The 14,748-nt window shown below is 36.2% G+C and overlaps 2 protein-coding genes across 4 annotated transcripts in view; both read right to left on the bottom strand.

The window, feature by feature from the left end:
* Window positions 1-14,748, bottom strand: part of LOC135778973 (scavenger receptor cysteine-rich type 1 protein M130-like) — a 75,156-nt gene that overhangs the window by 45,506 nt on the left and 14,902 nt on the right. The window lies entirely within an intron of this gene.
* mettl25 (methyltransferase like 25) lies at window positions 437-14,672 on the bottom strand. Of its 3 annotated transcripts, none has more exons than XM_065289903.2 (12): window positions 14,468-14,672; window positions 14,218-14,382; window positions 12,735-12,862; window positions 11,140-11,703; window positions 9,654-9,801; window positions 9,337-9,431; window positions 7,786-7,815; window positions 7,181-7,254; window positions 4,322-4,415; window positions 4,063-4,137; window positions 3,922-3,993; window positions 437-594 (listed from the first exon to the last, which is right to left on the bottom strand). In XM_065289903.2, the coding sequence occupies exons 1-12, from the start codon at window positions 14,670-14,672 to the stop codon at window positions 511-513; spliced, it is 1,734 nt and encodes a 577-aa protein (XP_065145975.1). In that variant the 3' UTR covers window positions 437-510. The 3 variants fall into 3 exon arrangements, with proteins under 3 accessions (XP_065145975.1, XP_065145976.1, XP_065145974.1); XM_065289904.2 differs by having other exon boundaries at window positions 440-594; window positions 12,735-12,850; window positions 14,218-14,385; XM_065289902.2 differs by having other exon boundaries at window positions 441-594; window positions 14,218-14,385.

The following is a 14,748-nucleotide window of genomic DNA, read 5'->3' as shown; positions in this document are numbered from 1 at the left end:
ACATATAAAATAAAACACACCAAGCTGGAAAATAACAGTCTTTCTGGATGGGCTGGAAATAATAAAGAGCTCAATGTCAGATTAATATTAATGGACTGTTTTCTGAAAGGAAGCACATGAGGTCTCAGCCATTAAATGACAGATTTATAAACCAGCACATGATTGAGGACTGAAAGCAACATTCTGCATTTCATTAAGTTTTTAAGCAATCCTATAGGATCAATAGATCTTTTCATGTTAACCTGCTATACATCATAAATAAAGCGACCTGCAGACCAACAAACCCAGGCGTGCTGGTTAACCTAAACATTTAAAAACAGCTGGAATAAATGTTATATTTAAAGGACTGTGTGGTGAGCTTATGTTTTGAAATGAAAGAGCACTTATGGTTTTTGTTTGAACATTTTTAATATAATAACGGTGTAATTACAATATTAAATTAAATAAAAATGATTAAAACATAACACTTAATTGCAGGAATAACAACTTTGGACCCCAATCCACTGGATTTTACTTTATGCCAACAACTGCATAACATCTAGGCGACTGAAGTGGATCAAAGAGCTGAACCAACGCAGAATGAGATACATTCTCCTGGAAGAAAAGACAAACATTATTATTTTAATGTTTAAGGCATGAGGTATAAATTCACTTCATGTGTATGTCTTTGAGGTCAGCTGGTAGTGCATACTGTATAGGCAGTCGGTCATGGGTTTGAACTAGGGCTGGGTATCGATTCAGGTGTTCCAGATCGATTCGATTTCGATTCACAAGCTATCAAATGGATTCGATTTCGATTCTTGATTAAATTTTCGATTCCGGTTCTCAGGTAGGTTTTTATACTCGATTCTCAATAAATATAGATTTAATACAAATACTATATTAATATAAAAGAACAGTGAACAGCAGTTCACAAGTGGGTAATATATAAAAAGAAATTAAAAGCCACAACACGTCTTGCTTGCGAAATCTAAAATGCTTCCATACCTCCATTCAATGTTTGTGGAAAAAAATATGGGGGAAAAAAATCGATTCTGCTCTTTGAGAATCTATTTTTCATCGACCACGTTTTAAAAAAACGATTCATCAAAAAAATCGAGCCCAGCCCTAGTTTGAACCCCCCATATTCTTATAAAATATATTCTAGATATTTATTTTGAGAATGTACAATAAATGTATGTATATCAGGTGTTTAAATATCTATTTAAGTCAAAGATCACGTCAGGCTTCATGAAGTGTATGAACAGTTATTTGCACATGTGGCTGTTGCTTATTTATATTATATAGCCTGTTACCCTATTACCCTATTATTTTTATTCAAATGAATTGGCTATATGAAGTGTCATAAGTATTTGTCATAGTAAAATACATTACTGCAATCGAAACACATTCTGCTAGGTAAACATGGTAAACAAGTCTTTAATCAGTTGATTGTAAAATGATGTGAAACATAAGATGAGAGCTATAAATGCACACAGACAGTAGGTGGCGCTATGTGGTCTTGACATCCGCATGCCATTAAAAATACACGAACATCAACGTCTTCAGTTCAGCCCTTTCAATATAAACCAGAGAGTTACATAAATGATGAACAATAAAGAAAGACGATCTGAGAGGTAAGAAGGTGGAGTAAAAGATTCTCTAGATACCATATTTATTATAGTAAACTATAGGAATATTTTATCATTACACATCATCGACACAAAATGCACTATGCGTGAAACGCAATGGCGGCCTCCACAGTTTAAAACGAGTATTACACGTTAGTTTTTTTAAGTAATGAAAGTATGTTTCTATCAATGGATTTTAGTAGTAAAAAGCAAATATAAAATATTAAAACATACTAGTCTTAATAGTTGAGGTACGCTTTAAGATTATCCATCAATAAAAATATCATTATAAATAGGTCAAGTAATGTGGCTTAGTTTAATTCCAAAATCCATATTGCATCTTACTATGATCATGACTCAACCCGAGCATGTTTATATACTTGCCAGCAAACTCAAAATCCTGTGCTACTAAACAAGTTTATCAGGATTAAATTCTCCACAGGGAAAACTGTGAAGTAGACTCTGAACCCCAGTTTACAAAGCCATCAATGCGAAACCGTATCTTATTGCCAAAACCTTTCATGTCTGACATGCACAAATCGTAGACCTCTCTATAAAACACCCAGATATGATATTAGTGTCTTTTAACTTGACTGATGGTTAAATCCTGTTAGTCCATGTGGAAATGACCCCCGAGAAACCTGCGCTTAATGTTTTCCACTACAAACAAAATGAGTTTGTCGTGCACTAAATTGTTTCACAGCTGGCTTAGCCCGACACTGCAGACTGTTCTCGTGAGGGACTTTGTGGTTTCATGTTCAAAGACAAGCAGGCTTGACGGAAACTGAGGTGTAACTCTAAACCCCCAAACTTCTCGAAGCTTGAGAGCTGAAATTCAGATCTTCTCAAGCGTATCACAAACTGCATTATACAAGCAATAAATTACATCTAATCCCAGTACAGTTCACTTAGAAAACCGCATGTTTTTACTCTTGTGGATTTGCTATTTATGGACATGAGGATAAGCTGTTTATTGGGGAAATTTGTGCTGTGGTCAAAAAATATATGCTATAGGTAACACTAAAAAACCCAAAAGATCCAATTATATAAGGATTTAAAGGTGCAGTGGGTAAATTTTAGGTGAACCTCTTGACAGAAATGCAATATAATATACATAACTATATTGTTAGTGGTGTATAAAAACCTTACATAATGAACTGTTATTTTTTACTACCTTAAAATAAAGTAGTAAAATTAAAATTCCCCCTACATGGAAGTCGCCATTTTGCTCCGCCATGTTTTTAAAGTAACCCTAAACGGACAAATTGCTCTACAGAGCATATTTCATCACTATGATATCTCAGAGGATTACATTTTTTCCTGTGGAGTTTACCGTTGTTTTATTTATGCGTTTCAAAAGGGATGGGTAAGCTGCTGGTTGCAATTAGAAATCTCACCACTAGATGCCAGCAAAATTGACACAACAACTTTAATGGTGCGTTCACACCAGATGCGAATGAAGCATTAAGCGTTAGTGACTTACATGTTAAGTCAATGCAAAGAAGCGATAGACATCTTGCGGCGTGATTCACGGGAATGAGGTGGCGCGAATGACAAGAGTTGAAAATCTGAACATTGGCAATATTTGTGCCGCATGAACAAATCAAGAGCTTGCTCTAGTAGTGATGTGATTACGATATAGTGAGCTATGACAAAAATACAAAACAACAGTGTAGGACTTAATCACTGTCACTGTATGTCGACAACCGGAGCTCTACGACATATCTTCGTACTTTTCTAGAAATTGAATAAAAAATCTTGCTTGGAAAAAAGTGAGTGAGGAGGTCGGATAATCTGGTAAGTTTTTAAAAAAGCTTTTTACTTAAAGGAACAGTATGTAGGATTGTGGCCAAAACTGGTACTGCAATCACACAGCTGGTGGCCAATATACCAAACGACAACATAAACATCAGTTGAGGGCTGCAACTCCACTTTTTAAATGACAATATCCTGGCCGGACTGCTGTTGTCAGTGATATAAGTTTTTGAAATGAAAATGATTTCTTAATGTCTAGTGACATTTCAAGGCCATTTAATGATTAATTGATATACATTTCTTACATACTGTTCCTTTAATTTGAGCTAGCTGAAGACGGCAAATTGAGCGCATTCGCATCTGAATTTCACATGCGAATGAAGAGAGTTAACTCAAAATGTTCAAGCGTCCAACTACGCATGAATAGAGCTATTTATTCGCTTTGTTCGCGTCTGATGTGAACGCACAGTAAAGACAACAAGCCCAAAGCCAGATTGTGGTTGGTAAGCATCACTTTATGTATCTGTGTGTATCCATCCATACAGTTGTATTTTACCTGCTCCTTTAAGTAACAAAGCCGATCCAGGAGAATGAGACCCTCTATACACGGAGCCAAAGTTACTTTCAACTAAAAAAGACAAAAACCTTATCAGATTGAGTTAATGATGACATAAAGCTTTCTTCACGTGATACTCACCATGTTAAAAGCCACCATCTCATTCATCCTGGGGCTGTAGTGCTCATGATAACTCTGAATGATGCTGTCAGAAAGCTGGAGAGAAGATATAACAGAGGACGGGACTTTGAATGTATAAACAACACAAGTTATCATGCTGTCCAAGCTGTCAAATACAATCTAGGTCGTTTCTATCATTCATTTCATTGTGGTGTAACCTAACTGAATATGGTCAGATTGAGAAGAGATTAAAGGTAACCAGAGATTAATCTGTAAGTACTTTAGCATCATCCAGATCCAGTTTCCGGAGTGCTCGTCTGACGTAGTCCACAAATGAAGATGCTTTGGAGTACACATTCCCGACACGCTTCTCACTGCAAACGGGAAAACAAAAGTCACGATGTTTCTATTAAAAAAAGCATCACACTAATTCAAATTATCAAACCAACATTTAATAATGAAATATGCTAAACTTTGACCTATTTTTTCATGGTAACCTTGTGGTTCAGTTCTGACTCGGAAGTTTATTAAAGCTGAAAACTTTGAGGAGTTTTGAGTCATAAGCGTCAGTCGCCACTGAATCGAGTTTGCACATTAAGATCAAATATCTTGATAAACATCTCTCAGCCTTTGTAGTAGAAAGGTAATCGCTAATCTGCACCTCCTTAATCCTCTACTGTAGTGTACACTGTCAGATATGTGACCCTGGACCACAAAACCAGATTTATACAATAAATAAGCTTTGGTTTGTTAGGACAGGACAAGATTTGGCCGAGATACAACTATTTGAAAACCTGGAATCTGAGGGTGCAAAAAAATCAAAATATTGAGAAAATCGCCCTTAGCAACACATATTACTAATGATGAATACATGAATATATTTATGGTAGGAAATTTACAAAATGATCTTTACTTAATATCCTAACAATTTTGGCATAAAAAATAGAAAATTTTGACCAATACAATGTATTGGTGGCTTCTGCTACAAATATACCCATGACTGGTTTTGTCGTCAAGGGTCACAAATAAGGGAAAGAAGTGTTTACTGGGACATTACTCTTTAAAATGGTCCTAATATGCATCTTTGAAGTACCAGTATGTCCTTATATGTACCCTTTGAGACCCTTTTGAAAGGGTACCGCCCCACTAACGCTTTTGCACCTTTATTTCTGAGCGTGTACTAAAGCTCTTTGGAAACAGGAGGTGGTTTTCTGTCTAATATGCAGAGGATGTGGTGAGGGCTGTTTATGAGTTATCTGATCCTGATGTTTGTTACAGTAATGACATCAGTGAGAAAGCTCAATATTTGTCACCGCGGGTTTCATACTGACAGCGACTCAACAGGGGTTTTGGGTAGCGCATGAACTGTTTATCACAGCAAAGATAACAATCTGATTTTCTTCCTGCATAGAAACGAAAGCTACTGCTAACTATAACTATAAAACGTTAACTACTAAACATTTCATGTTAAGCAAGTGATAATATATCAAATCAGGAATCCTAAACAGGTTTATTTGGCAAAAAATGACTCCTATACTAGTTTTCATGACTACTTAGAAAATATGTGGATAACACTTAGAAAATAAATGGATGTGAAATTATTGATTTGAAAAAAAATTTTGTGTTTGGTAAAGGGGCGGAATTTCCAGAAACTTTCCATGAGAACCTAATCAGGAGAATTTTGGAAATATTCCAAATGTGAAACGTTATGGGAATTCTTTAGAAATGTATATATTTATATTTATGCATTTGGCAGACGCTTTTATCCGACTTACAGTGCATTACAAGCTATATCTTTTAGTTATACATTCTATAATATGATATAGTTATGCATTATATAAACTATATCGTATAAAAATAAATAAACATTTAGTTTGGTCATAAGCAGACATGCATTCAAGGTAATACAAATTTTGAAGAATCTTGATCAGGGTTCCCACACCTTAGTTAACTTCAAATTTAAAGACCTTTCAAGGACTTTCCAGGTCTAAATGTGGAGACACATTTCAAGTGAGAGCATGGTTACATCGTGTTACCTTTTAAGATATATTTTTACAGTTCCCTTTCGAGGGAACTCGCGCTGCGTCACTGTGGTGACACTTTGGGGACGCCTCCAGGGGTAAGTGTGTCTGAATGTGTATATCAAATTCAACCAATGGTGAGGGTCAACGACAAAGACAGGGTGATGCCGGAGCCAGGAAGTAAATCGTGTGTGAAATATTGCCAAAGACGGCGTTACAGGGACGCAGGAAGTATGGCAAGGGAGACGCAGCGTCTCGTTCCCTTCTCAGGGAGCAACAATTACATACATAACTCGAGACGTTTTCATGTGTCAAACACAACTATGCAAAAAGAAAAAACATTTTGGTATGAATCAACATTCGCATACATACGAGAATTTTTATGATATTATCCTACACTACACAGGGAATAATATAGATTTTTTTCCAGAAAATTTCTTGCATAAAATAGAAGCACTTTCAATGACCTGTATCTATGTATATATATTTTCTAAAACTTCCCAGGGCCTTGAATTTTCCCCCAGATTCACAAACTTTCAAGGATTTCAAGGAACTGTGGGAAGTATGGATTCTTTTTGATCAAAAACTCGACAGAAATCGTTATAATACATGCAAAGATGTACATTTTGACATTATTTTGTGTGCAGGAATCAAGAAATGACTTGAATGCAAGTACATGCAGGGGGTGTGGCCTAAATTGCCCTTCAGTAAGCAGTGTGCATGTGACTTCAAAATGTGCAGGGTAGAAATTCAACTAAATTTGCAATAAATCTTGTTGTAATTATCAAAATTATGCTGCAAGATTTTTTTAACTAAGTTTAAGTTCCCTGTTATAGGCAACTCCCAGTTTATTCCCATATATTCCCATTAATTCCCATGGAAAGTTTCCAGCTTTGAAAATTCCCAGAATAATGCAAACCTAATTTGGTAAGACTGGGAAAACTACACAAGACATTAAACTAGCACAGGGACAACAGTCAAGAAAGTCATTATACAAAAAGAAATGGGTGCAAAGTCCCCTAGTATCAAGTACAGAGACAAACACAGCATGTGGCACAGTAAAAAAAATAAACAAACAAACACACTATACATGCCACGAATATGCAAATGATGGATACCTTTTATAGCAATCATAATGATCTCGTAAAATGACATGAAGAACTGCCCTATAAAACAGCGACTCCATCGGCAGCTGTAATGGACAGAAGAGCCGGCCAATCACAACACTGCTTCATAAGATTTATTTAATAACTTAATAATGAAATCACACGACACGTACGAATCATTTTCACAGCACTTCGCACAAATATGGTTTTACTTACAATTACATCATTTAAAATGTTTGTGCTGTTTCTGCCAATTCTGAATGTACGTTAACAACAGACTGCGTAATATTTTCCATGACTGTTTGCTTAGATAAATAAACAGGCATGCAATAACACAAAGAGATTGTACTTGTGAACTTCTACGAAGTTGTAAAGAAAAATCAAATTAAAATGAAATAAATATTTATAGTCACACATGCGTTAAAATCTGGCACGCGAGCATTACCAAAACATTACAGTCAGCTCTCATCACACAAGATATTACTTTAATATATCATACGCCTGGTTTTTAATTGAATCATAAACATTTCTACATTCATTGCGGATTAGATTAGCGCCAAGCTTGACCAGATGAGCTACAGAAACATACGGTGATATGTACACAAGCAAGTACTCACCCCACCTCCAGCAGAAACCCTCTCCAATGCCTGACAGGGGAAAGAGGAGTAAAGCTGAGCATTCAATAAAGAACTTTGTTTAGTAAAATAATTTCAAAAATATTCAAGTAGAATCGAAATGCTTTGATTATATTTTACGAAGGTTTGATGCTTTGAACTACAAATAAATGGATAAACATTACATGCACTAGAAAACTTTGTTCAAACAATGTGCATGTGTATTTGTGCAACATGCATGGCATAAACTAAAATGACATTAAAGCAGTACAATATTAAAGTCAAGCCCCCTTGACCTAAATTATTTACCCGAAGTACCCCCTGAGGAAATGTATCTGTCCATTATGCATGAGTTTTCAGTTTTCTGATATAGCCTATTGTAGTGCTGTGTAATGGTCACATGACATTCAGATTAAACAAATAAAGTATATATTTTGTTAGTAAGAGTTTCATTTAGAAACTTAAAGGAAAACACCACCGTTTTTCAATATTTTACTATGTTCTTATCTCAACTTATACAAATTAATACATACCTATCTTTTTTCAATGCGTGCACTTAATCTTTGTACAGCGCGTCATGAATGTGTTAGCATTTAGCCTAGCCCCATTCATTCCTATGGCTCCAAAGAGGGATGAATTTAGAAGCCACCAAACACTTCCATGTTTTCCCTATTTAAAGATGAGTAGTTACACGAGTAAGTATGGTGGCACAAAATAAAACTTTTGTTTGGATCCTAAGGAATGAATGGGGCTAGGCTAAATGCTAACACATTCAAGAAGAGCTGTACAAAGATAAAAAGTGCATGCATTGAAAAAAAGATAGGTATGTATTAATTCATCTAAGTTGAGGTAAGAACTTAGTAAAATATTGAAAAACTTTGGTGCTTTCCTTTAAATTTGTTATTTTATGACTTAATTGTAACCGATTAATTTTTTTCATCAATTCACAAACTCCCCATGCAATGTAGGAACCACTCGGGGTTTTTGAACCCCAGTTTAGGAAACACTGCATAAAAGGGAAAATTCTGTCATCATTTTCACACTCTCATGTTGTTACAAACCTGTATACATTTCTTTGTTTTGATAAGGAGGAAGGCATGTTCAATCAGAGGCCCCATTGACTTCCAGAGTAGAAAAAAAGAATACTATGAAAGTCAATGGGGCCTTTGATCGGTTTGGCTACAAACATTACTCAAACCAAATCAGAACAAAGAAAATTATACAGGTTTATAACAACATAAGGGTGAGAAAATGATAGAATTTTCATTTTTGGGTGAACTGTCCCTTTAAAGGATTAATGTGACACATATTGTTTTGTGTTAACACTTACGCATTGGTGTTGCTAGAGAGTAATAAACCTGTTGCATTTAAGTGAAAAAACACAGTGGCAACGTTTCGGTTTGCTAGAGATGATTATCAACAACATCACATAACAGAATATTTATTTATAGCATCTATTATAACACCTTTTTTTGCATGGTAGCTTATGAGAAGTTGTGGGTAAAAACGAGTGGGCAATGTGAGATGTTCTTGTGACGTGCAAGCCAGACTTACAAGACATGCTGACATCCTTGCATTTCGACCACAAAAACAAGACTGATCCTTTAGGAACTGACTCATGGGAAAACCACACACACCGTCCACACACCCTGAGAGATAGAGAAGGAGTGTGAGAGAGACCATATGTTCTTTTGGGACAAGCACCAAGTCTCAGGCAGTCGTACTTACAAGAAGATATGCATGACTAAGCACTGCCAGTAAAATTCATTATGCAAAGATGAGCAACATAGAGTCACACATAGCATACAGTTTAAAGTACACCTTGACTTGCGTAGTGTATGCTTTAGACTGAATGTGTGTCATGCAGTTACCCTGTCTATCCGGATCAAACTCTTCGGAGAGCAGGTGGTAGCAGCAGCCCACACTGCAAACCGCTCGCAGCTCGTTCTTGGCACTGAACATCCGCAGGGTGCTTGGGGCCAAATCTCCACATGTATGCAGGCCAACCAAAACTGCATCCTGGGTTACAACCAAAGCAAAAAAAAAGAGTTTAACAAGAAGTCAAATAAAAACCAATTTACTAAAACTAAAATTTGGGAATACTAAGGTTGGATTTACACTGCAAATTTTGATGCCCAATTCCAATTTGTTGTGTATATCCAAATTTTTTTGACGACCCTTAGATCATCCTTTAAAAGCAACTTGTATGCGATATCTGCATTTGCACTAAACACTTGTCAAACAATTCAAGGTGGACATACTGATCCGAAACAGCTTAAACCACATAGGAAGTAAAATGTTACGATATGCAATTGACACAGACAAAAATTATTATACAAGATTATAGGGCTTTATTTCTGTAACAAGACTTTACTTCAACATTACTCCACTAGGTAGAGCCGTCGCCCTTCATTGCGCTGCTAAGAAGGGTCATGTGATCGCAGGTGGGTTATTCTCACAAAATCCAGATTTAGGTGTCCAGCATCAGAATTATTTAAAAAGCGCAATTTTTTTTGGTCTGAACTTACTATAACCATTTTTTTAGAGGATTTAAAAAATGTTTCCTATAGAATTATTACAATTTTTTAGATTATCATTATTAAAAATTATCATTACCGCAACATGATATTACATTAAATATATGCATTTACAAACGCATGTTACGGTAATGAGAACTAAAAATTTTACTTTTATCTGGAGAGAAAAAATAAGAACTGCTTATCTGGTGGCCATCTTGAGTGTCATATTCAATTATGTCCCTTCCAACATTTTTTTTTTTTTTAATGTTAGTTCCTTGAGGGCTTAAACAATGATTGAAAATCGTTGCGGAGGATGAGAAAATTGGTCTTGGACACATTTATATTCCTTATTATTGTCTCTACATTTACCAATGATCACCAAATACCACATGTTTCTTTACTGTAAATGTTTATAGTATAACATGCACTGAAGCTTTTAATTTTTTTTATTTTTTTATTATAAATATTTCCATGTCAAAGAACCCAAATCCAGTCATGGACACGTTGCGGTAATAAAAATGTTCCCCTTAAATGCCGAAAAAACAACAAAATTGGTTTGTATGATGTCATTTGAAATCATGTGCAAAATAGTACATGAAGAGATGTTCGTAACTGTATGCTTCTTATTTTGATACTCTTACTTTGCATTTATTTTTTTTATCTAAATGTTTCATGACACCTCGTGAGTCTAATTTCGCGAGAATCAAAACGATGACTTCATAACGTCTGTTTGTTATTTATGGAGCACAAATCAGATTGTTTGACAATATAATATACAATAATGATATTATTTGAAGTATTTATATGATGTAAGTGTAAATATTGAGCGTTCTCTCACCTCCAGCTCCGTGATCAGCATCTTAAGTTCGGTTTCTGCTGTGACGTAAGAGGTCAGAGGTGAAAAGAGGCTGTCGTCGCTACCGTTCCTCTTGCCTTCGCGAGCCTTCCTCTCCAGATTCTCCCTCTTTCTCTTTTCCTTCTCCTCTTCGCTCAGCTGGCTGGGGTGAACGCGGGGCGAGCCGTCCTCTACGACGTCCAGGGACAGCATATTGAGGAAGTCGCTTTCTGCATCACAATCATTTTGGTCTACTGTACAATCTATGCCTTTATTTGAAGGAGATATATCACCAGTTACTTGTTCTTGTGAAGCACAAGACTCAGATGGGGCCACATGAAGTCCTTTATCTTCAGTGGTCCCATCTCCTGCATTGTTTGAAGGTTCATGGTTTTTCATGGCTCTGTTGTTTTTTTGATAGGCTCTGGAAAACTTCTTCAGTTTTCGGTTCCTCTCCTGAGCTCCATGCGTGTTGGTGCTGGAGGAGTCGATTCCAAACACCTGCAGGTTGAACTGCATGGACAGAAAGGAGCACAGGTAGCCTTTTCCTGAACCCACATCTATCACCTAAAGGAGAACAAGTTTTAATAAAAAAGACGTATGATGAAAATCTGACTTTTTCCATGTTTAAGTGATATAATTGGCGCCCCAGTGTTTCTATCAACCTAGAAAATGTGAAAAAGATCAACCTAGTAGCTTAGGTAAACTAGTCTCTGCAAGCATGTGAAAAAATAGCTAATTGAAATGGGTCTCCCCTTGTGATGTCAGAAGGGGATTTTATTATAATAATACCACCCCTTAATCTGAACTATCAAACCACGACACTGCCGTTTACTGCAGAAAAAATAGCACAATTGAGTTTCAATTTTAACAAATCACCATTATGGCGATCTGTGTTTGCATTTCATCAGCTCATTTGCATTTTAAGGACACACCCAAAAATGGCAAATTTTTGCTCACACCTCTACAAAGTGGCAATTTTAACATGTTAATTTAAACAGTTAATAAATTAGCTGTGGGGTTGAGCTAAAATTTTTACTCTGGGGACACCACAAATTTATTTTACATATTAAAAAAGTTTTTATAGCACCTCTCTTTAAAGGTGACATAGAATGATTGAACAGAGTATTTATTCTTGTTCTGTGATGTGACATGTAGACAACATTTTTTTTTTTTTTTGGTCTGTAATGCCTTAGAAGCTTCCTAAAAGCCTCTCTCAGATAGCTCTATTAGGGTGGGGGATTTTAAACAAGTGGTTTTGCACCTATTTGGCTCCCCCTACTGGCTTAACTTGCAATCTCATTACTGATTGGCTGACTTTGCTGCCACTCTTAAAATGTAGCCAATTATTTTAAAGTGGAGGGGCAGTGAGATGCCTGTGATGTCATAAGCATCAGTTTTTCAGATTGGGCTGTTTTCTGGCTGACATTTCTAAAAGAGGAATTTCTATGAGACTGAGATGTTTAGCATGTTTAGCACTTTTTGTATGTACGTGAATGTGGGTAGACTACCATTATTCAACAAAGACAAGGTAAAAATGGTTTTTCATTCTCTGTCTTCTTTAATAGGTACTTAATTTTTATTTTTGAGTTTCTCACCTGTTTGACTTTGCAGTATTTGGCCAAACTATTCACGACCTCTGACATTGCCCGTACCTCGTGGGCCTTCTTACAGTTCATAAACTCATCGGGTACACTTCTGTCCCATATCTCTCCTATGGACACACCTGAAGGTTAATTGTGAAAAATGAATGACAAACAACAATCCTAATCACAGCATAATGTAAACATTATTAGTTCAATTTATATATTTTTATAATACATTTGGCAGACGCATATAAAAAATGACTTACAGTGCATTACAAGGTATTACGGGTGTAACGATAAATCGAGCGATTTGCTTGCTATGCTTTTCAATGAACTACATTAAAATGCAGTTACATCCAAAAGTCAGGGGGTGCTCTCCTGCAGAAACTCAATATGCGTCGCAGAAGAAGTACCTTTTTTAGGTATTTTCATGGTAATAAATAATATGTATAATGATTATGTGTGACGCGTGTTGCTTTCTCAAATGCACAATATAAACAACTCAAACTTGCATTTATTTTAGAATGATAAGGACTTTCAATTGATCAAAGAGCTGTGCATAATTTCGGCCGTGCAATTCAGATAAGTATATTTGTGTGCGTCACGATTTATCGTTACAACCCTACAATGTATACATTTTATCATAATGTGTGTTCCTCGGATTGAACCCACAACTAATGATGGTAGCTTTTGAAACACTGCTTTGTGAGGCTTCGAAACCTTTACGAATCTTTTGTTTCAAATCATTGGTTTGGAACGTGTTTCAAACTGACCAAGTTAAGTTCGAGTGTTGATCTAAAAATTAACTCATCATGAATCGGTGTATTCTATGCTTCACTAATTTCAGCTCAGTTTTATTATTATTATGAATGTTAATAAAATGCCATGTGTCTATTGTGTTTGCGGGTCATTTGGCATTTAAAGTTTTTTGTATAATAAGTGACGTAAAAAAACAAACCCGATTGTTTTGGAACATTTTGAGAATCTGGAAAACAATGTTCCCTTACACACAGTTAATAGTAAAACCACAAAATAACCATAGTTTTAACAACCATGGTTTTCAAAAACAATAGTTAAACCATGGTTAGTGGAGTAAAACCATGGTTTTGCTGATACTAATCAATATACAAAAAACATGGTTACTACACTTTTACCACAATAAAACCATGGTTGATTTTTGTAAGGGTTGTTAGGTCTATGTAATCACCTGACATACCACAATAATACTAATATTTAATGACATTCGTACATTTTATTGAAAGCATTAAACAGGTGTGAACAAATCTGCAATTGTTTGTAGAAGGTGCCATTATGTTTGGGCATAGACATTTTAACCAGCAGGTGTCGCCAGCGTGTATGGTGTTTCGAACGCTTTGAAACAGTGAATCATTTTGCGAAGCAATTGGTTCAATTGATTCAAAGCTTCAAAAAGCTTAACTTCTCCCATCACTACCTATCGCACATCTAATACAATACTATATGAGCTATCTGTTACCTGCTGTAGTGTTTCCAGTCAGCAGTCTCAAACTGTCCATCAACTCTTCCAGATGCACGCAGACCTCCAGACCCGACAGGCTGTGGGCTTTTGCTGCCCTTACCAGGCCTGGCACATCTAATAACTTCTTTGTTGTATTGCAAAAACCAAAGGTGGTGTTCGTCTCTTCTAACAGCAACACCAAAGTAATAGTATGAATAAACAAACCAACAAAAACAAGTCTGTGCAGAATATGAAATTGATCGCTTACCCTCTGCCGCCCCCGTGCGGTCATGACTAGAATTGACAGCGCGCAGCACTTCATCCGGACTCGCCGATATGAACGTGCTCCAAACATCACGCGTGTAGAAGTCAACCGTGTGCGCGTTCGCGATGCTTAAAGATATGGAGAGAAAGCGAATGACTTCATCTATTTTCTTCTTTAACGCGTCGATGGGTAGATTGTTAAACGCCATTGCTTACAAGCGCAGAAAAGAGAGAAAAATTCCCACGAGTTGTGGCTGTTGACATGTTTGGGTATCCAAGACCTAA

Source organism: Paramisgurnus dabryanus, chromosome 1, assembly GCF_030506205.2.
Source record: "Paramisgurnus dabryanus chromosome 1, PD_genome_1.1, whole genome shotgun sequence".
NCBI classification, from domain to species: Eukaryota; Metazoa; Chordata; class Actinopteri; order Cypriniformes; family Cobitidae; genus Paramisgurnus; species Paramisgurnus dabryanus.
Note: the sequence above shows the minus strand (reverse complement) of the source record. Positions and strands in the feature narration are given on the sequence as shown.

Bases quoted from the DNA above. Each gene is read 5' to 3' on its own strand.
- mettl25 (XM_065289902.2), bottom strand. From the start codon at position 14,672: ATGGCGTTTAACAATCTACCCATCGACGCGTTAAAGAAGAAAATAGAT. The intron at 14,386-14,467 runs GTAAGCGATCAA...TGTTGCTGTTAG, and splicing joins CCGCACGGGGGCGGCAGAGG to AAGAGACGAACACCACCTTT. The intron at 7,255-7,785 runs GTGAGTACTTGC...TGTCCATTACAG, and splicing joins GGGTTTCTGCTGGAGGTGGG to CTGCCGATGGAGTCGCTGTT.